The sequence below is a fragment of the Chrysemys picta genome, chromosome 10 (assembly GCF_011386835.1).
Source record: "Chrysemys picta bellii isolate R12L10 chromosome 10, ASM1138683v2, whole genome shotgun sequence".
Taxonomy (NCBI): Eukaryota; Metazoa; Chordata; order Testudines; family Emydidae; genus Chrysemys; species Chrysemys picta.
Genome location: NC_088800.1, coordinates 3,797,201 through 3,823,769, shown reverse-complemented (window position 1 = coordinate 3,823,769; position 26,569 = coordinate 3,797,201). Strand labels below are relative to the sequence as shown.

At 46.3% G+C, this 26,569-nt stretch overlaps 1 protein-coding gene across 7 annotated transcripts in view; it reads left to right on the top strand.

The window, feature by feature from the left end:
* CORO2B (coronin 2B) overlaps positions 1–26,569 on the top strand; it is a 123,223-nt gene that overhangs the window by 61,125 nt on the left and 35,529 nt on the right. For 3 of the 7 annotated variants that reach the window (XR_010590922.1, XM_065559148.1, XM_005300713.5), the window contains exon 2: positions 2,055–2,255. The exons of 1 other annotated variant lie outside the window; for it this stretch is intronic. Coding sequence is in view for 4 of the 6 variants with exons in the window: in XM_065559148.1 (XP_065415220.1) it covers positions 2,055–2,255 (201 nt within the window). In the remaining 2 variants the exon portion in view is untranslated. Of the gene's footprint in view, positions 1–1,277; positions 1,368–2,054; positions 2,256–26,569 lie in introns of those variants that run through there. 3 more of the 7 variants (XR_010590921.1, XM_065559146.1, XM_065559147.1) reach the window with 2 other exon arrangements.

The window sequence follows — 26,569 nt, the reverse complement described above, 5'->3', positions numbered from 1 at the left end:
ATGGACCTTTGGTCTGGCCCAGTGTGGCCATTCTTACGTTGACCAGAAAAAAAGCAGAGACTTCTTATTTTCTGTGGAAAGACCAGGATGAAGGAAAGCAAAATCTCACACTAACTGTACACTATCAATTGTCAAAAGGTGAATAAAGCACCTATCATTTTGGTGCTGTGATTGGATGAGTCTCGTACAGAATCTGGCTTGATTTTCTTTGGCCAAGAATGGAGTAGTATGGGCTGGTATTATACACTTCTAGTAATTATAGCGTTTGCCTGGCAGCAAATGCTATAGATATGTAGCTAATGCTACAGAACAGACCATTCGTGTGAGTTATACCAAGGTAGGAAGTGTGTGGAAGGGCCCATCTTAAAAACAGCCTCGCTTTGTCAAACGAAAGCGTCCAATTGCACGTGTCTCTCTGTTTAGGTGCTCACTTAAATTCATCTGTCAGTAGATGCTAGTCCGTCTTGGAGAATATAAGCTGCTTTGAGTCCCTAAGCATGAAATTGTCAGTGTGTGATAGAGATTTAAGTGCTTAAGCCACTTTACAATGGTGTAAGCGCTCATGCTTTTCTAAATGTTTAAAATGCCTTAACTCCTTATAGCGTAAGGCTTTATTGTGGTACCAGCACTTGTGCTACCATAAGGACTTTTCTTTAATAAACTTAGGAAAATAACCACGCACACAAACCCTACTAATGTAGCAATGTTTGCACAGGTCGGACCATATTTTATTTTTCTTCTTTTTGTGCATATCACAAACTCTAAACAACAGTGGGCACAAGCACAAATGAGTGCACGGTGCACTGGTTTGCATCTGAACATGTTTAGCATGATTGTATGCGCTCTTTTGGGGAAACTGTATGCAAATAGGTCTCCGGACTCTTCTCTGGTGCATACAGTTACAGCCGCTGTGTGGATGACCGAGGTAAATGTTCCAGCAATGCTAACGGGGTGGTGCTGCATGTATGTAAAGTAGCATACTATACTTTCCAGTTAATCCTGTAGCTTGAAAAGTGACTTTTTAAAAATCTACTTTTGGAAGTAATACGTGGGACTAGACAGAAATTCACTTTTTTCCAGTTTGTGGACTTTATACACGTAACAGCACCTTGAATATAGTCAGTTTAAGGGCTTCCCCTGCATTGTTAGTTGTAGGTCTTTCACACAAATGGGAAAAATGAGAAAAAAGAACTAGTATTAAAATTAAAAGGAAGACCCAAGGACAGGTGGGGGTGTGCCTGGAAACTGCCTTTAACCCTTTTTTTATCCTAGACAGATTAGATGTCAAGACCCTGGAATCTTTAATTCTACGTCATAGATCCCTATCTTTCAGTTCTTTGGTATCCAAAATGCCCACTGACTTCCAGGTGTGTTCACTTTTGTACAAGGAATATGTATTTTTAAAGTAGAAAGATGGCTGTTCATCGTTTCACTGAGTACTTTGAGGAAAGATACTATGTAAATGTAAAACTATTGTATTTGTAGTCAGGCTTTGATTAATTGCAGCTCACGGCTTTTTTTTAGTGATGTCGTTAGCTTGGGAATAGTTCTCTGTACATTTGCGAAGAGTAGGCGAATGAGACAGCTCGTTAACACAGAGTATGGCTCGCCTGCTGGTTAGCTACCCAGTTTTCTTTTAATCTTCAGATGACAATCCAAATGTTCCAAGCTTTGCTTTCTTTGCTTTAAAAGAAATCTTTGGAACACTTTCCCAACATCCCTTGCAAGTTCTTTTCCTAGATCTCTGTAGAAGGAGAGAGAGAAATTTCCCAACTACAACTCTGGATTTAAATTTTTGCCTTTCATGTAGAGATACATCTGAACTGTAAAGTTCACCAGACGATCTGAACCTGTCCAGAGTGTTTGGTGATTTGTAACCAAGGTCTTGCTAAAACCACATTATCTCCTAATGACAAGGAGGGAGGACTTCAACTACTCAACGGTTTTTTTCCTGTGACCATGCAGGTTAAGTGTAGAAGTCACTTGTGGCATTTGTTTCTCTTTCCTTATGAAGACTGGACTATTGTAAAAATCTTCGTACATTTGCTCCACAGATGTCATGGCGTCCGCAGTATCGCAGTTCAAAGTTTCGAAATGTCTATGGGAAAGTGGCAAACCGAGAGCACTGCTTTGATGGGATTCCAATTACCAAGAATGTTCATGACAACCACTTCTGTGCTGTTAATGCCAAGTTCCTCGCCATAGTAACGGAGAGTGCTGGCGGAGGGTCCTTTCTTGTCATTCCACTGGAACAAGTAAGTAATTTTTCCTTAACAAACCTGATTGAAGTTCAGTGGTAATCTTAAAACACAGCTGTTAAAACACACGTTCTATCCCAGGAATCTCTTTAATACCATTGTGACAGGCTGAAATCTCTGGTATTTTTTTCTTTTTAAGTGTGGCTTTCTTGTTTAGAGAAGTGAGACTTTAAAGCCGGTTTAATGAATTGTATCTTTCTTCTGTATCGTTTAGGAATAAATAAAACATTTGTATGCAAACAGGTCTTCGCTATAATGGCCCTTTGTATCTTTTAGTCCATATCTGCATTAAGATTGCAATGCTGAGGACTTCATCAAGCATTACTTAGTCCTTACTAATAATGGGCAAATAATCCATTGAAGTAGACAGGAGATTACCTCAGCAACAACCCAATGGATTTGGCCCTAACGCCTAGCACTCTTCCAACGGAGCTGCTGCTAATGCTACTACATAGGAGCCACGCCAGGAAACGTGTCTTTCCGAAATCACAAATGTCAGTTGTCTCTCAGCTGTGTTGTGCCTGGTAATGTGGAGTGGTGGATGTAACGTTAGCCACGGGAGTTGGTGGCTACTGACCCCTGTCATGTCACGGTACACTGTTGACTTTTGTCACTTTGACCGGATCTTTCTAATTGCACAAAACTGAACACTGTTGCCCCGCCCCCTGCCCCGCCTCTTCTCTGAGGCTCCGCCCATGCTCAAACCATCCCCCCCCTTCCTCTGTTGCTCGCTCTCCCCCACCCTCACTCACTTGCTCATATTCACTGGGCTGGGGCAAGGGGTTGGGGTGTCGTAGGTGTTGAGGGCATCAGCTGGGGGTGCAGGCTCTGGGATGGGGCTGGGGATGAGGGGTTTGGGGTGCAGGGGGGGATCTGGGCTGGTGGCTGTGAGGGTGTGGGGTGTGGGAAGAGGTATAGGCTCTGGGCTGGGGGTGCAGACTCTTGGCTGGGGATGAGGGGTTTGGGGTACAAGAGGGGACACTGGGCTGAGGGGTTCGGAGTGTGGGACGGGGCTCCGGAGTGAGGCAGGGGGTTGGGGTATGGGAGGGGGTATGGGCTCTGGGCTGGAGGTGTGGGCTTTGGGGTGGGGTCAGAAATGAGGGGTTCAGGGTGCAGGAGGGGGATCCAGGCTGGGGCAGGGAGTTGGGGTGTGGGAGGGGGTGAAGGCTCCGGCTGGGGGTGTGAGCTCTGCGGTGGAGCCAGGAATGATGGGTTTGGGGTGCAAGAGGGTGCTCCAGGCTGGGGCTGAGAGGTTCAGAGTGCGGGAGGGGGTTCCAAGCTGGGGCAGGAGATTGGGGTGCAGGTGGGGGTGCGGGTTCTGAGAGGGAGTTGGGTGTGGGAGGGGGCTCAGGGCTGGTGCAGGGAGTTGGGGTGTGGGAGGGGGTGCGGGCTCCGGGGGCTCCCCGGAAGTTGCGACATGTCCCTCGACTCCTAGGCAGAGGTGCGGCCAGGCAGCTATGTGTGCTTACTCTACGCACTGGTGCCACCCCTGCAGCTCCCATTGGCCACGGTTCCCGGCCAATGGGAGCTGCAGAGCCGGCGCTTGGGGCGGGGTGGGGGCAGCACAGAGAGTCCCTGTGGCTGTCCCTCCACCTAGGACCCAAAGGACATGTCGTTGCTTCCGGGGAACCGCACAGAGCCAGGTAGGGAGTCTGCCAGCCCCGCGCCAACCGAACTTTTAACAGCCTGGTCAGCGGTGGTGACCAGAGCCACCAAGTTCCCTTTTCAACCGGGCGTTCTGGTCGAACACCTGGCAACCCTAGTTTGGGGTGGATACGTATCCACGCTTCTCCTTTTTCTCACCCGTATTCCCTTAACCCCATGTGCCTTGCAGCTACAGTGCCCAGTTCACAAGGCTCCATGGGCCGTGTCAGGCACACTAAGAAGCACTGCCATGGGGCAGTACCTTGTTAGGTAGCCTCTGTCGTTCTTCTAAACTCAATAGGTTTCTTTGGATGTGCTCTTCAAGTTTAAAGAGGGCAATAAAACTGATATAAAATTTAAGAGCTACACTATATCTTTACTCCTTTTCCTCTTCTCTATGAAATTCAGACCATAAAGCCTTTTCCGTGGGTTTCTGTAAATGACAGTTCTGAAAATTTAATTGGCCCTTTTAAACTGGTGCCCTGAATCAGTCACAGCTGGGCAATCGGATGGGCATCAATCTCATCTGTCTCTTCCATGGACAAAACTGAGGCTCCCTTTCTCACTCTGAAGGATCCCAACTCCACATGGACTCAGGTCTTTTCAGACAGGGTTGAATCCTTCATATAGATTTAATGGAGAGGAAAAATTGACCCAGAGTCTCTGTAGTGGAAACTTTGGTGACAGTTTTGAGTATTCCTTTCGATTCTCCCTAGGTCTCGATGACTTAACTACTTGGCTTCATTATTCCTGCTGCCAAATCTTCACAGCATAGTCTGGTGGAGAGATTACTGTGCCTTTATAACACTCTGTTTGTCATCCTCCCGATAGCGTCTACTCGCCTTCTCCAATCTGTTCCACGTTCTGCTTGTCACTTTCACATCACGGTGGTTAAGCCTTTATTTTGTGCTCTGACAGCTCCCACTTAAACCGAAGATTTATTTTAAGTTTTTATCACCTACCCTTAGAACCTTATGAGCAATCAACCTGCAGGAGTATTTATAGTGCACAGTGTTCGAATGTTCAGCTTGTAGTGATCTGATGTACAACATGGCCTCTTTTGGTACCGATCTACCCATTACATATTGTAAGCTTCATCCTTTGTTTGGTGGCACTTCTCTTCTAATGACTGGCAAGCTATGGCTTGCTTAAAAGCAAATCCAATCCATGCTTTTGTTTTCCCCTTAATTGTATTGCGATGTGGTCTATAGCTGGCTCTTATCTATGTAAAGCACTACTATATGTGTGAAGAATGGCGCCTACATTTAATAAATAATAAACCTATTGGAGTATTCACCTTTTTTCTGCAGATAACCTTGCACTTTATCTTCCCCCCTGAGACTTGCTTCAGCTGTTCACAGGAGTTTGAAAATAAACTACTTCATGCAATTTTAAACTCCTGGTCATTCAGCAGATTCTTCAGAAATGGACCGATGGGAATATACTATGTTGTGTAAAAAGTAATGTCTGTCACCAGTGGTCATTCCTGGTTGAACAGCCATTGCTTGGCTGACTCACTGCTCTCAGCCTTTGCTGTGCCTCTTGGAAGAATTTATTGTATGGCTGCAACTTCGCAGCTAAACTCACTAAACATTACTGTAAGGGTACGGACTCACCCCTGCGGCGCCCCCTACTGGTTACTCCGGGGAATCAGCTCGTCCAGCATCTGGAGCGCCCTCTGCAGGCCGGTGATCCGCCTTATCCCTACTTCTGGCACCTGTGTCCCTCCCAGGACCCCTGGTGCCCCTTGCTCTGGGTTGCTGCCCCCTGGCAGTACCCCACAGATCTGGGTCCCCCCCCGGGGAACCCCCACCCACTAGCCCCACCTTGCCTCAGCACTAGGCCACTGCCAGTCACCAACTAGCCCCCGCTCCCTGGGGCAGACTGCAGTATAGGCCACTCATCACTGGCAAGGGGGGTTTGGACCTGCTGCCTTGGCCTAGCCCTGGGCTGCCCTCTGCAAACCCCGGTACCCCTTGGCCTTCTCCTAGGCCGCAGCCTGGGGCTTTCCAGGCTGGAGCTCCCCAGCCTTTCCCCAGCCCTGCTCCACTACAGGTATCCTGTCTAGCTCCCTGCAGCCAGGCCCTTCTCTCTCTCAAGGCAGAGAGCGACTCTGGCCTGAGCTCCTGGCTCCCAGCCTTTATAGGACCTGCTGAGGCTGTTTGGGGCGTGGCCCCCAGCTGCAGCCACTTCCCCTAATCAGCTCCGCCTTCACACGGCCTACTCCCTGGGCTATCTCAGGCCCTTCCTTCCAGGCAGGAGCAGGTGTCCACCCTGCTACACCTACCTTTGGTTGGAAAGCAATTTCTTACACTTTTGCATGTGCAGCATTGACAGGTAGTAGTTGGCTAGTGACATGAACAGCTCAACTTTCAATTACCGTGAAGAGACTTAATAAATCTTACACTTTAATCTTGTTTGCTTTGCCTCCATCAGAAGAGTAGCTCAACCTTGACCTAATATGCACTGGGCTAAATCAAGTGCCCAGGGTGAAGGAGACTTGGTAAAATTTTTACCAGTATCAGGAGATAGCCGTGTTAGTCTGTATCCACAAAAACAATAAGGAGTCCGGTGGCACCTTAAAGACTAACAGATTTATTTGGGCATAAGCTTTCGTGGGTGCCACCGGACTCCTTGTTATTCTTACTAGTGTGTCTCACCCTCACAGGGGCGTGGTACTCCGGCTGGAGGAATGGTAAGTGCCCAGCAAGATGCTACCTTGCGTGCTTTCAGCTCCAGCATATACTGACCAGGGATGCATTACTCTTTTCTAAGGAGTGAGGATGGGCGTGTTGCTGTCCGGTGTGACTTGCCTGCTCTGCAGTGCTCCGAGGCATCCTATCTTGCATCATTAGGATGGCTCTTGTGACAAACACGCTGCCAGTCCCCTGTTCTGCTTTCCTATCCACAACACCTAGTGCAACTTCTACTGGAGAGGCAGGGTTTTGCCTTTAAGCTCAGGAAACAGACTTGTGACAGATTGAACTGAAATGCAAAAGAAGGGAGGTATGGGGGAGGGGGGAGATCTATACTTAATGTATGCTTTTAAAATAACCATTTTATAATGCCTGTAGTTCCTACAAAGTCAAAGGATTCATTATACGGAAACCCTACGGATTCTTGCTGCATGATCAATAAACTTCAGGCTGGACAGGTTCCAAAATCTCCTTGTCCTTGTAAATGAGTGCAGGTCAGGATCATGAACATTGATTGAACACCTCTTTAGCGTTCTGCTAAGAGCTACTCTCAGTCTTGGAATAACTCAACTGACATCATTTTACCCCAACGTTCAGTTTGTCCCAAGTACTTTGGGGAGGATTTGATTAAATAAACTGGGTAAAGGTTTCTGGCTTTTGGCATAATGAACATAACACTCAGCTGTGTATATTGTACAAGGATAGAAAGCTTCCTGGCCAGCCAGCCATTGGGATGTAGTGGTACCTGAATATTGCGGCCGGCTGTAAGAACAGATCACATCTGAATTCTTGCATCACTGCTTTCCTAAGCCTATCAGTCTGTTTTTTTTTTTTAAATGACTCCAGTAAACTTTCCAGGTCTCTTGTGAATTTGTCTTTAATTTCTTGCGTAGAATCAATTGCAGATGGAGGAAACTGTAATCAGCATTTTAATTACAGTGCACAGCTTGAATCTTATTAATATTCTAAAAACAAGTAGCTGGAGCTAAACAGTGTTAGGCCAGAGATGGAGACGAATGTATTTTTCCTGTTCTATTCAGTGTTTCAGCTACTGAATCTTTTTAGCCTATAATTATGAATATGCCAACCCATACTCCAATAATGTTGAGCCGCTGTAAACCTGTAGCTGTTAAGCCTTTGTTGCTAACACATCGCTTTTTATTTCTGGTAAATCCAACATGGGAGCAATGGATTAGGAACAGACAGTACACTAAATTAGTTGCAGTCGATACCTGGAGGAATCATCACCAAAGATTTAGAAGACCTCATGAATATTAAATATCGAGACAGTCATTTCATTCATTCTTATCAGAACAGAGCTTGGTGAAATGTTGAAAACTGAATACGGACTCCTTGGTGCAATGTTATAATTTTATCATTTTTAAAAATAGAATCTGATTAGTTCATTAAGAGTAAATCAATTTTTTCTGGAAATAAGCAACCTGCTAATTAGCGTTCATCCATATTTAGTGAAACATAATCAAGGTAACCTAGATACGGCAGATCTACTCCAGGATTTCATTTGCTCCTAACTTTCCTTTTCTTTTCTGCGCACTGTTCTGCATTAGAAAATGTTTTTAAAGCAACAGTACATTTGCATATTTTGGGCCATATGTTCCCATTGTTGCATACCAGAAATCACCCCAACTTGCTATAAAACCTGCCTGCATGTTCTAAGCATGAGCCAAGCCCACCTGCTTCGTACTCACCAAACCAACTTGAAACACAGAAAAGGTCCAGTGTAGAATATCTGCAAAAGACTTGCCAGCTCCCGGAAGAGGGTGTGGCCAGATGCACCAAAGAAGTCAAGACAAAGGCAAATCAAAACCGAAACCCTGAAAACAAACCAAAAAAATTGTTTAGATTCAAATTGAATGTTTTTTTTGTTTGTTTGTTTGTTTTTTGATGAAAAATTTCTGATGGTATTTTGGTGGGGTGGCCAAAAAGGAATTTGTCATTTAATTTTTTTTTTCATGAAACCCCATTTTTGGACCAGTCTTGTTTTTGCTACAGATTGTGTTATGTAGCAGTGCAGGAGTCTTGGTTTTGCTCTTCAGTAGGTGCCCCCAGGTGCTAAAATCTGAGCCGTAAAAAAAAATCAGAGGGCACTTTTGAAAATTTTGACCTTGACTTCTCCCAGCCTCATACAGAACCAGAAATGAAGGCACTACTCATGCCCTGTCCAGGGTTTCCCTACTATCCAGCTAAAATTACCCCGACCACCTGAGTACTATCATAGTTGGCTAGAATTGCTCTTCTGTCTTGGTGGGTAGGATGATGCTATTCATCGCCCATCCAAATTGGGATTAAACTGCTGCGTGTTCAGTCAAAAACTGCACTTCAACTTGTTACTTAGCACAAAATATGTGGTCCCAGATCCCTTCTATAGCTGCAGCAGCCCATTCCATTGCCCTCCATCTTCTCCTTGGTAATCATCAGTGGGTCTCCATGGCCCCTTTGCCCCTCCTCAGAAGGAATCACTCTTTTCTCTTCAGAAACCCATCCTTGGGGTCTCCCTCCATTGGTCTCTCCGCTCACTTCCTGCGACTTCCATCTCAAAAGCCCCAATCAAACTCATCTAACAAATGGAAACGAAAAGAAACTAAGCTTGTAAAGAGACCCAGACTTCCTTGTCAGATGTTTGCAACCTCAGTAGTGGCCAAGTTCAAAATTTGCTGCTGCCTAAAATAAAAACCCTTAGATCTTCTGACAGGACATAACTAAGAGCGGGGGAGAGGTAGCCTAATAGTTTAACTGTAGACGGTCAGGCTAAGACCTTGGAGGACTCAATAAATAAATTTACATAATTTTTCATGTAGACTAGACAAATCTATTTGCACTCTTGAGTGTTTGTGTCATAAGAATGTGAATGTTTAGCTGCTTCCAGAGGGCTGTTTACATTGGAAAGCAATAACACAGGATTACATTTTCTTTCAGTAGATATCTCCTTCCTGCGATCTATCTTCTCCACGTGTTGCCATGTCCTTCCATCTGTCTCTTAAACCCAACCGCCCCGGCTCCCCCCGGCTCCTTCATCCCGTTTTGCATCCTCTCACCTCACACCTCTCCACATTGCTGCATCATCAAACCGATGAGGATTGCAGTGTTGTGGACCCTACAGAACCAGGCTCTCCCACCACTATAAAACTTGTGCTGTCTTTTTTTCCAGAGTGGGTGTGGGAGCGCCCATGATCTTTGGTGCTGGAGCTAAAAGGAAAAGAAAAACTAAGCAGAAAGGCTGCCCACTCATCCACATTATCGTCCAGCACTGACACAAGAATTACTTCAGTTGAAGAGGAGCGATACGGAGAACGTCTGTGTGCCCTGACTCACCAATAGCCCTATCACTGTCCCTGTTAGCAGGAGCAGAATAAACACGGGCAGACAAAGCTCATTGTAGCCATGACCACAGTCCAGAGGAATTGGGTGGGGAACTCTGCACATGAAAACAATTCAGGAAAATGAGCCAGTCGTTTGCTATCTAAAAGCAATGGGTAGAAATGCACTTTGGTTCATTTTCACTTCCAGGCACAGTCTTTGCAATAAATTGCAGCTTGGACCACAGTCTTGTTAATGTAATAGACCTATTTTCTCTGTGCCGTGAAGACGCATGCACCTAGACATATTCAAGACACTGGTTGAGCTCTCTCTCTCTCTATATATATATATACTGTATTTAATTTGGAAAGATATTACACGTTTAGATGCATCTTTAACATTTTCAAATAAATTCTCTCTCATTACGTGGCAATCATATTAAAGTAATGTCAATTACTCCTTTTATTGCAGTGCATGCTAAAATCCTGGAAAGCTTTCTTTTTAAAAACACGAAAACAACTCCCTCCTCCCCCGTTTTCTTGAGCTCACCTTATTTCTCTATGTTGTGTAACATAGGATTTGTGTGCGACTGCCCTCTGCTGGACTGTCAAACCTGTCTGTGTGTTTTTGGGGGGAGCTCATTTACTGAACCTAACCTTTAATACTGCTAGTAACTTAAGGAGATTCTTCTTTATTTCGTGCTGTATGTCTCCTTCTTCCAAAAAAACAAAAAGTGTTTGCAACCTTACCAGTAAGTAGGACAAGTAATGGGGTGGAAATGAAATTGCTCAACTTACAGGAAAGCTGCGTGAAAGGTTCCATTTTTACTATCTGCACAAAAGTGAAACATCGGAGTTGGTGCCTCCTGGAGGTTGTTTTTTGGGGGAGAGAGGGGGGGACTTAATTGTGTGATGTGTGAGACTTTGTGATTGGCTCTCTTGCAACTAAAATACCAATATTTTCCCCAGTGCCGTAGCATGTTTGTTAAGTGAGATATGGATGTGTTGGATATTAAACAGGGTTAAGCGCTGTCGCTCTAATGAGTAATGCAGCTGACTTCTTCACAATCCTCTAAGGAATAACTGTTTCAAGGGATATGTTTGGATTCTGGTTGAGAGTGGGCCAGGAAAGGACAACTTCCAATAAAGATTCTGAATGCGTGGTTTGGCTGTGACCTGGTTCGGCTTGACTCTTTGAGCTCTTTCAGGAAGTCTCAAGCTTTCTCTGGCAGATTGCTTTTTAGGGCTAAACAAGTAGTGTTCATTTTACCAATATTTAAAAAAATGACTTAAGTCCCACTTCAGCAAAGCACTGAAGCATATGCTTAACTCTCGTTGACTTGAGTATTTACAGTTAAGCATGTGCTTAAGTTAGTATTTCTCACAAATCAAGACTCAGGCCCCCAAAGTCACAGGATTGGCTTTAAAATCCTGCGATTTTACAAATAATACAATTGGCGTTTATTTACCTTCTGGCTTTTTGAGCCTATAGGGGCATTTGGCTCAAGTTTTCTCCGCAACCATGAGGGCTAGGGAAATGTTTTTAAAATGAAAGCTGAGATTCTCATAAAACCCGGTGACCCCAGAAGCTGGGGTGCTAAGAGAAAAGCCAAAGGTCCCGAGACTTGTGACAGAATCAAAAGTGGTGGCAACATTTGTAATGTTTCACTGAAGTGTTTTCATCTGTTCCGGCTTTTGTTAGGAAAGGGTGGTGCAAACCTGTGCATTTTAGAGTTAAGGCTACATAGCAGCTTCCATTTTAACCCCTCTTTTACAATCTCATCATTTTAGCAAATCTGAGGCATGCTCAGTCTCCAGTCAGAGGTGGATAGGTTTGAAATTTGGAGCACATTGTGATTCAGGCCTTCCCAGTTGCTGCATTCTGGGCAGCCACTCAGGTTAATTGCCGTGCTTTCTCTGTCCAGTCTTGCAGCCACCTTGGTTTGTCCTTGAGGCCCTGCAGAAGCTCCAGTTTTCAGACATTCCCGTGAATTTGCATCATACCAGGGAGTAGAATATTGCTCACAGCCATTGCTGCCACGTCTACACTACAGCCCTATATCGGTATAACTACATTGCTCAGGAGTGTGAAAAATCCACAGCCCTGAGCGGTGTAATTACACCGACGTAACCACCAGGGTAGACAGCGCTATGTTGGCGGGAGAGCTTTTCCCATCGACACAGCTACCGCCTCTCGCGGGGGTGGATTAACCATACAGATGGGAGAAGTTCTCTTGTCAGCGTAGGAGCAGCTTCACTTAAGTGCTACAGTGGTGCACCTCTTACCAGTGCAGCGGTTTAAGTGTGGACCTGCCCTCAGTGCCTCTGGTCAGCCGCAAGGAAGAACTAGTGCAGTGTTCTGTCTTACTTCTGACATGGTGTGAAGAGCTGCGTAGAGAGAGCCATTTGCAATGTACAGCACGTTTTTTGTTGGTCCTTCCAACACCTGGGGAACTACGTTACATCTTCACAAGCACCATCTACTGTCACCTTGTCTTTTTAGAGAGACAAGGTGGGCAAGGTAATGTTGGTCCACTAAAAGATATTACCTCCCCCACCTTGTCTCTCTAATAGCCCGGGACTGACCCGGCTACAACAACACACCACACAACCTGGTCTTATTAACTATTTACATATAAAAAGACACAGCGCACTCTTATAACACATGCATTGTGAAAGAACCCAACTTTCCTGCATTTGTTAGAGAAAAATGTTTCTTGTGCAGCCATAAATCCTCAAAAGCTGAACTAATCTGTCTCGAACTTGTCTGGTTTTGTAGATTTCCTTCAGACCTAAGGCAGAAAATTGGTGTGCACGTTTTGAAGTTAGGAACAAGAATGTTTATGTATATAAAGCAGGATTTTTTGGGGAGGTTGTTTGTGTTCCCTTTAGATTTTAAACTCTGAAGCACTTTAGTTTGATCTAAGGACTGTGAAAGTTGACCAAACCTTACAATATATTCCAGGAGGCCCAGGTCACTAATGCCCAGAAAAGCAGGAGGTGGTGATAGGGAATTCTCGGAGACACCTAATACAGACAGAACATGGGCTGCTAGCCAGGCAGTCCTGCTTTCTGACCTCTAAAACTGGCTGATCAGAGCAAACACGGATGGTGCTTCACAAACACATCACGTCAGCCACACAGCAAAGAGAAATAAGTATCACCATGTGTATTTGCTGACTCAGAACTGAGGCTGAGAAAAGAAAGTCAAGGGCCAGATTTTTAAACGTATTTAGGCACCTAAATCCCATTTGATTTGGGAGCTAGGTGTTTAAACACCTTCAAAAACCTGGCCCTCGTGACAAGGCTGTAGTGTAGACCAAAGCTTAATGTCGGTATAACTACTTCGCTCAGGGGTGTGGAAAATCCACACCTGTGAGCAATACAGTTATATTGTCCTAACTCCCGGTGTAGACAGCATGAACAGCAGGCTTCTCCCGTTGACATAGCTGCCAGCTCTCGGGGAGGTGGAGCACCTACGCCAATGGGAGAAGCTCTCCTGTCAGCGTAGGTAGCAACTTCGGTAAGCGCTACAGCGGCACAGCTGTAACCGGGCGGCTGCCCCTCTGCTGTGCTGCAGGTGTAGAAAAGCCCGAAGTGTTGCAGAATAACGCATGGAGCTAGAACCTAGGTCTCCGGTCTCCCACTCTTACGCCTAATCCACTAGATTCCCGTGCCCCCAGGCAAAGAGAGCAACAAGAAGCAGAATAAATGATTAAAAACTGAAGCTGTTTACAACATGCAAAGTCTTGCATCTCTCCTACCATCAAATCCAGTGTTAATGTGTATTAATGATTGTATACAACATCAAAGTGCCTCCAATGGATTTCTGCTGTGACCCACATAAATACCCAGGAATAAAAAATGTCAAATCAAGGGAGACCATAATGAAATGCAGTTGATACTTTGCCCTGCCCCATTCTGCTCCCTATAAAAAGTAGCCCATTGTGTGGAGGCAGAAGAATGGAAAATACCTTGCCTGCGGCTATTAACTGAAATAGGGAGGTGTTTATATTCTTCTCTGGCTGTGCGTACTTAACTCTGATTACCAATAATGAGCACTGCACATGCACACAGAGAGAAGACTGTGCCCTGTGTTAACATCCTTGGAAGGACAGATGGGGAGAATGGAAGCCAGGCATAATGGGCCACTCTGTACCTTCCCCATGGAGAACAGTTGTTTCTAAAAGCTTTTTGTGTGACACTCCGAAGAGTTAGAAACCAGCTCTTCCCCAGAGTCCTGTGGCTGTTAGTCACATGGTGTCATGACCACAAGTAATCTGATGGTGTCATGGCACTGAATGGCATTTCCAATGGGTGGGGATGAATTGGCTACGCCAGGCTGAATAACGTGGTGTAGCTGTGGGCATGACATTTCACGGGACTGGCCTGATGATCGTCTCAATGGTTCATCTTTTCGCTGCCTTACTGCAGCTAACAATAGATGCTTGTTTCGGCACAGCTGGGAAAGAATAAGGTCCGTCAGTACTTAGGTCTTTTGCTGTTGTGCTTTATATAAAAGTAGACAGGCACAGGAGTGTGCGTGCCGGTCTGAGCCCTGGCTAAATAGTTCCGATGATATGTTGGTCAGTGGGTGCAGCTCTCGGACCCGGGGAGGGAAGGATTCTTGCAGTGATTTAGAAAAGGCTTTGTGGAAGAACTGTGTGACTGGTATATTGCTAGCTCTGTAATAGGATGGCATTTTTGTTCCGTGAGCTCTTTAAGGGAGAGAAGACGTTTAGTTTATGCTAGTAGAAAATCTTTATCTGACAGAACTCTGTAATTCCAGGCAAAGGATTGAGAGCATGAAAAGAAAAAAAATCTATAATAAAGGCAAAACGAAAATCCAAGAATCTTGTTCAAACCAACAAAAGCAAAGATTCCCAGTGGGCGTGCCAGGAGAAACAAGCCAGACTGTCTCCACTGGACAAACTCCATCCTTGCTGTCCCAGATGCTGTCCCAGATGCAGTCCCATCAGCGTCAGCAATGGTAGGGGCTCTTGCAGAGACAGGCCTCGCCAATAACCAACCAGTGGCTAGTCTGCTCTAGCACTCCCTCCAATTGAGTTGCAAATGTCGGCAATAGGAAAGAAAGGTTATGGGGCAAATCTAGTGTAGACAAGCCCTTGAACAATGCTGCAAGTAGCTCGTTGGGACAGGGATTGTGAAGAACCCCGCTTGGGGGTGGGCTTGTGGCATTCGCTGTTACAGTAGAAATGTTTAATAAGCAGTGCCAACGGCCTGTAATTTTATCTGACTGTTACCAAGTGCAAGCTAAACTTCAAGCAATTGTCTGACACTAACATGGACTTCATGAGCTAGAGCTAGGGTGACCAGACAGCAAATGTGAAAAATCGGGACAGGGGGTGGGGGGTAATAGGAGCCTATATAAGAAAAAGACCCAAAAATCGGGACTGTCCCTATAAAATCGGGACATCTGGTCACCCTAGCTAGAGCTGAGTTGCATCAACTGTGCAAGCAATTAGCCACAAGCTGGAGTCTTTGTTTTCTGCCAGTGGGTTCCTGCAGCACCTCGGGGGTGTGGCTGTCTGAGTTGTGCAGGGTGCACTATTACTGAGTGGGCAGACTGGCAGGAGGAGCCACTCCCCAGAAACTGGCAGGGGATTGATGTAAACGGAAGTCCAAACTCGTCAGATGATGTCTTACACTTAGGCACCAAGAAGAAGGATGGGCCCTGTTGGCTGGTTGATTGTAACAGACGGGCAGTACAAAACTGGGGGATTCTCTTCTGCAATCCACGCTGCAGGTCAGAAAAGTAACAATCCGTGCTGGCTAGGTGCAGAAATGCTCGCCCAGCACGTCAGCAAGCCCCAGGATGGAGAGGCTAATGCACGGCTTCCCTCTGATGTGCTGGTAAAGGCCAGGGCCGAGCAGAAATGCAGATATGTTCCTGGTTGCATTTCATGGCACCCAAATTAAAAACGAGGCAAGCGGGAAGTAGAGGAGAGAGCTGAAAGCAAAGCTGGGCGGTAGCAAAATCCTGAATTGAATCCTGGGTTCATCTCTAGTTCAGAGACTTCCTGAAGGGGAGTGCAAAGAAGCTGGAAGAAGCTTTGTCCTGGGCCTGCACCTTCTCCTTACAAAGGATAGATGAAGACGCTGCTTATACGAATGTCACACAGAAGGTCCTGCTGATATTGCTCTTGCCTCTGCATGCAGCTGGGGCAGGTAGTGGGGCCTCGCTGTAGGCGGACGCGGCTGCAAGTTGCTGGGGAGAGGAAGCAGCTAGGCTCAGGTTTGCTTGCCTGGCTCCGGTGTGTTGCAGGAGGAAGCACAGAACTGCAGCAAACCCAGCTGGAGATCAGAAAACAGCCGTGAGACTGTGACAGTCTTTAATGCAATCCCAGGAGAGTTGGGGCAGTTGTCCAGGAAGATGGAAGAGGGGTATCTCTGGTTTGGGGAGGAGGGATGGATGAAAGGAGATGGGACCTGTAATGGAAAGTGCCTCCCTCTACTGCCATCCCATACTAGGAGGGACAGACGCCAAAACAAGATGACGTACGGCACCAAGGGGGTAAGCCGTAGTGATGGTCAAACTCTCAGGAGTCTTGGAGTTGAACTCATGTGGCCATCTGACCGTTTGAACGCTTATCTGCACCAAACCTCGTGACGCAGCAACACTTGCCTGGGTCCCTCTCAAGAACAGACTTTCTTGCAAGACTATCAGCAACTGGCTTCGGTCCTGCCTGGATACCGGTGCTTCCTCCGCAGTGATTATAATTCCTGTGGCCTGTGAGAACCCTGCACTTCCAGCCACTTTGTCTCTTCTTTCTGGCCTAATGTGTTATGTGCCCATTTGACCGCCAGGTTTTTCAGCCTCTTCTGGTCGCTTGTCATCCCAAACAAAGAAGGGGAAGCCCCAGGGTTAATGTGCTTCCCCCTCCATGGGAACCTCCATTGGACTAGTATTTCCTTTGGGTGGAAGCTGGATCCAAAGTGGGTTGTTGTTTCACAGCATAGCCCTTGAGATAAATGCCTTGCTCTGGAATTGGCTTCTATTGAATTAGCTAATTAGTATTAATTTGTATTACTGTAGCGCGTAGGAGCTCTAATCCTTGCCCAGGACCCCTTTGTGCTAGGCACTGTACAAACACAGAACAGAAAGACAGCCCCTGTCCCAAAGAGCTTACAATTAGAGCCCTGCACAGGTACAAAATTAGATCTGCGGGTGCAAATATAAAATGGATCTCTGCAGAGTTGCAGGGCTCTAGCGACAATGAGCAGGGCCATGGCCGGCAACCGGGCCAGGAACCACAGCGGTGAAAGCAGCAGCATGTTGGGCTACAGCTCACAGGAGCCAGTGCCCAGCCCAGGCAGCTTCTCCGGCATGGCAGTACCATTCCCAGCCCCGCCCACTGGGATGGGCACCAGGCTCGCCAGCGGCTGTCCCGGGTCACGCTAGAGTGTGGAAGCGGCTGTCACACTCCCAGACAGTGGTCCCTTCCATGTAGCGGTGTGCGTCTCCTGTCTGGTCTGAGTACCTGTGTGCTGAAACCTGCCCAACCCTGCTTGGCTGAGGCTGGGGGTAAGGGGTGAAATGGATTGGCAAAGGATGCACAACAATCTGTTCACACTGACGCTGTGAGTGATGGACCAAGGAGGCTGTTTGGAATCTGGATGAGGTTTAGGCTAGTTTGGTTTTCGGGCTGAATTGAGGATGGGGTCAGAATCTGACACCCCAAAAAACTCCCCTCTTGTGGGAAAATTAGCTCTTTCTGGTTCTGGCTCCATTTGAAGTCTTCTCAATGCGTAGTGACCTCTTGCTGCATGCCTGAAATGTGACTTAGAGAAATCAAACAGTTTGTTATCCCGCCCCCCTCACTGAAGTCTCAATGAACCTTTCTGTGCGGGTCATTCTTGCATTACTCCAGCAGGTACCCCCTTTATTCGGGGGCCCAAACACTGTGGTGTAATTAAGATCCTCCGCACTGGGATGTGTGTGGCTCCTTAAGGGCAATGACTGTTATGTCAGGGAATTTCACGGGGCTTGCCGTCCAGAAATGTATGAAGGCGCTAATCCTTCCCAGTCCAAAGTGAGTTCAAGGAAACAGGTGTCCAGAAGGGACAGATGGCTCACGCAGCAACTCAGGACATCTATGCTGGCAATTTGGCCACATTCAGCAGGTGAGAAAGCCAAGAACAGGCCTAGATGCAGCTGCTTGAAAACTGAATCCAGTTCATATCTGGGCCCCACGTTTGCCTGGCATGCCCTCTATGTGACCGTAACTGTTAACGCTCTCTTGCTTCGGGGCCAAGCGAGAAGTGGAACAAAGGTTGCGGCATGGAAACTTGTTGGCTTTGTGCCATCGGCAGCAAAGAACTATTTAAATCCCTGTTTAGGTCAGCGTGGCGGCTCTGGCTGGTGCCTCCGAAGAGAGGGGTGGGTAGTTTTTCTACAGCCGCTGGGAAGGTTGAAATACAATATAAAGGGTGTCTTAGCTACATTTCTGGCAACTGAGTGTAGCTGAGGCCTAGCGCTAGACCAGAGATTCTCAGGCACAGATCCATTATCCATGTCTGCAACAGCTGCTCACCCAGCCAAGAGGTCTGTGTACTTAAGGAAAGCTTGGGGCAACTCCTATCCTTTTGGCTTGAAATGTCTTTGCAGCAGCTGGTTGACTTGCACACCCATGGCCTGAAGGACTTTCCTTTGTGCTTCTCCGTCCAGCTCAGCCTGGCTGACCTCTGCAGGACATGTTGCTAGGAATGAGTTTCCCCAAGGACCTTTACTGTGCTTCAGAGATTGGTAATTCTCTGGTAGGCACCTCCCAGCTGACAGAAATAAAACAAGCCCTGTTTTGATGAGGTGATGCTGCCTAGCGCTGTAACCTTGCTCAAGTAGCCTGGTACTGACTCAGCAGATAGTCCTGGGCCCTCAACCATGGCAATCTGCCTGCAATTTATTTAACTCACTGCACACTTAGCTTTTCCCCCTCAGAGCTCCACAAACAAGCTGCCTTGTTCAGGCCCCACTAGATTCTCCTTTCCCTTTAACTTGTGCAAATCATCTTCCATAATCTAGACTTGCACCAATGTATAGGAGGACTTTATTGCATTTATGCCATCTGTTGTTCAAATAGCCTGCAAATTTGAGATGCTTGAACACTGAATACCAAGGTGCCACAGAAAAGAGGTTAACGTAGCCCCAGCTACAAGGTGCCTGTTCAGAGATTTGATGGTTGTCTGTGGTAGTAACACAAACAGAGTGCCAGAAATGTGACAGAACACATTACATCTTTGGCCTTTTAAACTCACACTTATATAGGTCTTCTCGGGGAGAACTGGGAAGCCTTGGAACGGTTGCATGTTCTTCAATCAGAAGACCAGAGAGGATGGCTCAAAGTCAGAACCAAGTGCCCCAGTGCTGGTGTTGAAGTCAACACCAGTGATTTAAGAATTTATTGTAGACATTGAGCAAAGTAATTGAGCATGCCCTCAACCAGAGGCATAGCGAGCGCCCTCCGTACCCTCCGACCGGAGGGGGCCCCGCAAGGAAGGGGGCCCCTAAAAGTGGCAAAATAAATACCGCATTCCAGTTTCTGCATTGTAAGGGGCCCCGCCCAGACATATGTTTGGAGGGAGCCACCGTTCGGAGGGGGCCACGTTCTTTGCTGCTACGGCCCTGCCCTCAACGTCCTTTTAGAAATGACATAAAGGCTTGTTCTTGCTCAAACTGAACGTAAAATTCCATGGTTCCAACTGCATATGCCGGTTTTCCCTCCGAAGTCAATATCTGCCTAAATACTAACACTCTTCACAATCGGGATTAGTAATGGAGGTGTCCACGCTAAGCGTGGGGGCTCAGATACTTGTATTTACTGAGTGATACTAGCAGAATTGAGACGTGGCGTGAACTTATTTTCTGGGCAACACTTAAATCTCCTTTAATTCTGTATCCACAAGCAATTGTAGACACAGGACTGAGGATGGAAATGACCTTGGATGCCTACCCAATTGTGCTTCCAGGGCTAGGAGCTAGACATGTAGGGACCACAAGCATTCAAACTCGAGTACAACGTAGCCTAGAACAGTGCTTCTCAAAGTGGTGGTCCGCGGACCGGTGCCAGTCCGCGAGCCATCAGCTGCCGGTCCGCGGCGAGTTTCCTCATAAGAGCGTCAAATAGGATAATAATATGGCACCGGTCCCTGGCACATTGGAAAAAAAATTGCCGGTCCCCCACATCAGATAGCTTGAGAAGCACTGGCCTAGAAGACAGAGCACTGGACTGAGATTCGGGAGACCTGGGGTTTGTTCCTGGCTCTGCTGCTGGGCAGGTTACTTCACCTCTCTGTGCTTCAGCTTCCCCATCTGAAAAACGAGGCCAATGGTACTGACTCCCCTCGTAAAGTGCTTTGAGATCCATGAAAGAAAAGTGCTATAAGAGCTGGCTATTATAATAAATGTTGCATTTTGATTCATCATAAAGTCACACATGTATGTAGACAATGACCAGAAAGGGGCCTGGCTCTTTCTCAATGGTGTTGAGCAGCGGGTCAGTGTTTTCTGAGTGTATTCAGCAATTCTGTATGTGGGCGCCTAATTTGAGGAACTCAAGTTGAAAAACGTTGGTACTGAATTTTAGCATTGGATCCAGCAGATGCGAAAGAAGAGGCAGGTTGAAAACTTAGCTTCTTGTGTAAACAGAAGCTTTGAAAAGGAAAATCAAATATTATGCCCAATTCCTTTGTTGTATTTACAGGTAAATGTGTCTGAGTCGAATTGTAAGAGGAGTTAAAACTATACAGGACATAATCTGCAGGTTTGCACATCACTCTAGCACTGTGAAAATAAAATGCTGTTAAATGTAACATTGTCCCATAGGGGCGGATAGTATGTGGGTTGCCAGTGTTTATTTGTTTAGTTACATACAGCAGCCTACAGTTGTGATAACTCAAATACTTGCACCCTCTGCTGGTTAAACCATGTCACCTTTAGGAAAGAATGGCTTTTCGTTACCAGTCAAGATAGATTTTTTCCCCATTATGTACGGAATGCAGTTTAACAGGGATTTTGTTTGGCTTTTTGTCTTTTTAAATAACAAGCTTGATCTTGGCTACTGTTCTGGAATAAATGTAAATACCAGTTCAGCAATGCTTTGTGTTTTTAATTTGTGCAACACTTTCATCTATCTAAAGCTTATGCATTTGTTGCTATATTTTAGATCAGACATCTCTTATGCTTTGTAGACCTACCCTGCAGTGATTAGTAAATAAGAAATGTCCTGCAGTGGAAGGGAAGTAAGAAAAAACAATTGTCCGCATGGGGGGGGTGGTGTAGTGGGGTGGTTACCCCGCTCCTGCCCTGAAGGGCTTAAAACAGCCCTGGGGGAAGGTTGTGGCTGGGAGCTGCTAAGCTGGGCCACACCCCAGTCAGGCCTCAGCTGGCCCTATATAAAAAGGCTGTGAGCCAGAGACCAAGCAGTCTCTCTCAGTGTTCAGAGAGAGAAGGGCCTGGCTGCAGGGAGCCAGAGACAGGGTACCTGGGTGGATCAGGGCTGGGGACAGGCTGAGGAGCTGGGGAGCTCCAGCCTGGAAAGCCCCAGGCTGCGGCCTAGCGGAAGGCCAAGGGGTACCGGGGGTTGCAGAGGGCAGCCCAGGGGTAGGCCACGGCAGCAGGTCCAAACCCAACCTTGCCTGTGATGAGTGGCCTATACTGCAGTCTGCCCCAGGGAACGGGGGCTAGTTGGTGACTGGCAGTGGTCTTATTCTGAGGTGAGGTAGGGATAGTGGGTGGGGGTTCCCTGGGGAGGGGAGACCCTAGTACTGAGGGGTGTACTGCCCGGGGGCAGCACCCCAGATAAAAGGGCACCGGGGTCCAGGAGGGACATGGGTGCTGGAGGATAGGCGGACCACTGGCCTGCAGGGGGTGCTCCAATGCTGAAATGAGCTAATTCCCGGAGACAACCAGCAGGAGGTGCCGCAGGGGTGAGTCAGCCCCTCTATAGGGGGCTTTCTTGCTGGCTACCCAGGAAAGTTCAGGTAGTTAACATATTAGAAAAGGGCGAGGCAGAAGATGTAATATCTGTGGCTAACCTAACTCTCCTTATAGCCACGCAAGTGTGGTGACTGGCACTTAAATCTTATACATGTCCAGAAGTGTCATGAAATGTCTGTTTCTTTCAGCTATTTATCGCTAACATATTTTTACAGAGGATTAAGTTCTGTATGTGCTGATGGAGTATTTTTATAAGGGAAGTATAAGGGTGATGTGAGGTGTGCCTTAAAAATGTTCAGGTGAACAAAAACCCAAACATAGACATGTGCAACTTTGCCCCATTGTAACTAAGGAATCTAGCAAAGAGGCCTAGAGTTGTTATAATAACTATATTCCTCAGAAACATTAATTTAACATTCTACATTAACATTGAGAAGCATTAATTTAAGCCATGATCTATATCCCTCTGAGGTAGATTGGTATTAGTCTCATTGTACAGTTGAGGAAACTGAGTCACATAAACACTAGTGTTTTATTCAAGGGGAGAGTTGGTGGCAGAGCCAGAAATGAAATCTTGACTGTCAGCCCCCTGCTCTCATCACTAGACCATGCTCCCATCCAACTGGAATAAGTAGATCAAAATAGTGTAAAAAATTCAATGGGATTCTTCTGCATTTAGTTACAGGATGTTTGAGCAGGATGTCTGAGTGTGGAGACATTACATCTAAAATACCATAAAAGGCAGAGGGAAATATTCCTAGACAGTGTCTGTTAGCTGATCTGACATGTGTGAAATGAGCTTGTTACATGCAGAATGGCAGGGCACTGTGGGGGGTGTCAACAGGATTTAGCTAGCTGTGTCTCTTGTCATTCTGTCCTTTTCTTCACTGGAATTTTACAAGTACTCTTGCTAGGGCAAATTCTGACAGGGAGAAATGTGTAGGTGGCTGCTGGAAAACCTAGACCTAGTGGGGGAGCATAGGCTCCAAAAAAATTGCAGAGAGGCTACTGAAAAAGAGCAGGAATAGCTGGTGTGGTTTTCCTATGTACTTCCCCGGAGCAAGCAAAGCCACCGATGTGCACCCCCTTGTGGAGATTATTCATTCCCCTGCCATGACCAATCTGTGCAATCGGGTAGCTGCCGTTCAGAATACAAGTTCACAATGCTACTCTAAGGTTCCGGGCGCTGTGGAATTCTGCCTGTCTGGAGATTGAGGGGGGGGGGGATTTCTGTAGTGAACAAGAACTTGGTCTTGGGAGAAGTCTATTTTGCTCGGTTGGCAAAGACAGGTGAAGGGAATGTTGTGTTTGACTTGTGACCACTTCTATTTATTTTTCCAGAGAGCAGATAATACATGAGATTCAGTTGCGGTAGTGATGTCATGATACTGTGTCACATACATGCGACTCCAAAAAAGTCCTCAGAATGCAATAGACATCATCAACTAATTAAAAACAAATGCCCATCTATATTCATGCAGCTGATTCAATGCATGTTGACTTCCACTGACCATTTAAAGATTAGATATATTTTGCTGCATTTGGCATAACAGAGCTCACTACTAATCTCATTTGTCTTTCTCTATTTAAATTTTCTAAGTGATATTAATCAGAGCTATGGTTTTGCTTTGTTTTGTTTTTTCAAAGTGACAATTCCAACTTTTGTGGCATTCTTCTGGGTGATTTTAGCCCTGAAATTCTAGTTTGTCCCTACTAACATGGCAAAATCGCTGTCCTCACTTCAAAGCCATGTGAGAACGACTACTTTTTTTTATTTTCTTTATTTTTGGCTGCAAAGCCAGCTTTGCTTGAAAATGAAAACGTTTTCTGCTGCAGAATGGGTTAGTTTTTTTTAACTGAGTGATCGTATTCTCGAGGAGAAATTCACAACATTTGGCAAACTTTTTGAGAAAACAGAACCATCTCTTGCATTTTTAACTAGTCTTTGCTTTTGAATATTCACCAGTTCCGTTGTGCCTGGTCTGCAAACCTCCCAATAATCAGCCGCCGCAGGAATCCTTACAAGACTAGAATTGACATTCACGTGGACAATTAAATGTTTGCAGCGAACAACGAACTTTTCATTTGTTTGGCTTCCTGCAAGTGGCTACTTCTGCCTGAGTCACCTTCTAATTGGGTCAGGCAGATTGACCCAGATGGATGAGCCTGCAGGTGCTTTGAATTTCCTTGGCCTTGGCTGACTTCATCCAAGTATGATTCAGATCATGTGATTGACACAGAATCATGTTCCTCAACTCTTAGAGGCTAAATGTAGAACGTGCAAATATGTAATAAAGCCGCCCCCCTTCCCAGGGTAAAAACAGTGGTGGAGAAGCTTGCAATAATTTTGGTGTTAGGTATTTTTAAAGGAACTAATGCTGCCTGTAGCCTCAGATACATAAATCTGCATTTCTCATGTCAGTTATTTACATCATGGAAATTATGCAACAAACCTCAGGGGAAGGTCTGGGGAAAGGTCTAAAATACAGGCTACCTTTGAGCTGAAAAAATCAACTGTTGCAGAGCTGTGACCTTGTCTTGTGACTAATTCCTGATGCTTTGGAGGAAAGGCGCCAAAAAACCCCTTATGGTGCAACAGAACATGGGGGAGAGAATATCTCCCTGTCCCCATTTGTTGAGCAGCTTGTGCCCTGAATATTCCCTGTTCATCCCCAAAAGGAGCAGAGGCCCCCCCCAGACTTGCTTCTCTGCCCCACCCTCACTTATTGTCTACATGAAGTGCTGGGGAGAACACAGACCAAAGCACCAGCAGAGTGCACGGAGCACGCAGCTCCTTCACAATCCATGCACCGGGCTCCAATTTCCTGCATTCGTGTCTGAGATGGGCACCTAGATGAGATGGAGAGCAGCTGGACCCGGACAAGACGGGGGACGCTTCTGGAAAGAGAAGTGTTGTGAAGAGCTCTTTGTATTAACAGCTCCCATCAAAGGCACCCTGCCTTCCAACCTGTTCCCAGTCTTGGGCTCCGCACTGCAGCAGCAAAACACTCCCTGCCATTTGCAGCTGGCCAGCAGAGATGTGGCTGCTTCGCTCCAGGCATCTGCAGCGTCTATGCTGGACTGCTGTCATTCTCTGCCTAGGCACAACACTCAGAGCCCTGAGGAAACTCCAGTTTACTCAGAATGCAGCCGCCTGATGGCTGAGCGACACACGTCCTTGGAAATGCACCGTTATGCTACACAGCTCTCCCTGCAGTAGGGAGCCAATGCAGTGCGGAGTCAAGGTGACTGCCCTGATCTTCAGAACTCTGCATGGAATTAATCCTGGAGACATGATCTCTGCAACCAAATCATCCCACAGCAGCTGGGGCGACTAACTACAAACCAACAGGAGAAGCCTGTGACTCCTGGAGACGAGACTCTCACCAGAGCTGCAGCAAGAACATGGACCTAATATTCTCTGTTGAAAATTCTGTTGCCTGCTAGGCCCCATTGTTCTTGCTATTATCCCGCCTTCTGGTATCTAGTTTGGCACTTTAATTAGACCAAATTTAGATTCACTTGGCCATGTAAGCTGTATGTGCCTATCAGCCACATGGTTGCAGTGGGTGGCTCCTTTATAAATACCTAGATAGGGACCCTCAAAAGATGCCCCAAGCAGTCACCTTGTGTATAATCAAAGCTCACGTTGCCCGACTCTACACTCGAAGGAAGCTTGTTTTCCTCCATGCGAGTGCAGCAGCCATTGCGAAGCAGGGAAGGAAATGGATTACTCAGCAGAACCACCCTTCTGGTCATAACTGCTAAATGCAGAGCCATTCATTTCCCTGCCCATTAAGTGGCAGCTGCCCTGTTCACATTGCCTGATGCCTCCTGTTCAGATGGCACCGGGCACAGTGATGAACCGCTCTCTCAATGGACTATCCACAAACTGACCACTCCTGTGCCGCGCTTAGAGGGAGCAGGAACATCTGCTAAAAGGATTGTGCCTGAGAATGCAAATGCGTCTGTAAGCGGAGGGGACGTCCGCCTGACTGAGTACGGGATGCAGCCAGTTAGTATGAGGGGTTAATCATGCACCTTTTAAACTGGTGCAACTCTCTGATGCAGACAAGGCCTTCTTCAATAAGACAGTATAAAAATCTATTTACTCTTTTAACCCAGCCACTGAGGAGGATGTATGTACTGAAGCATTTTCATCATCCCTCCTCCCATTGCCGAGTCGTAACTTTACTAACAAATAAAAATGGTAATTAGAAATTATCAACAATTAATGGGAAAATGTACACTTGGGGAAGAAAGAAATTTGGAGTCATTCTCTCCAGGGTGTTTTTTTGTTTGTTTTTTTATTCCTATTTTTGCCTGGCTTCTCTTTTTGGTTTGTGCACGAGCTTTCAGTGCATTGGAACTAATGCTGGACAAATTCCACGGCAGTGGGAGTTGCCTGAGTTTTAGAAAGAGGTGGAAAAGTGGTTCATCACTGTTACTGACTCTGTACAGAAAGCAAATAGGAATTGGGATATGAGCAACTTGTTTTATTTACAGGCATGTTAGTGGAAAGCAAAATTCTCATGAATATTCATAATTTTTTTTATACCAGAAATGACTTATTCAAGCCCTGTTCCTAAAAAAAAATCGTTGTCCAGTTGGGGAAGCAACGTGTGGCTAACACAAAACACAACTTGCTGATGGACTGAGGCTGGGTGAATAAATGCAGCCCCTCTTTGCAAACACTAG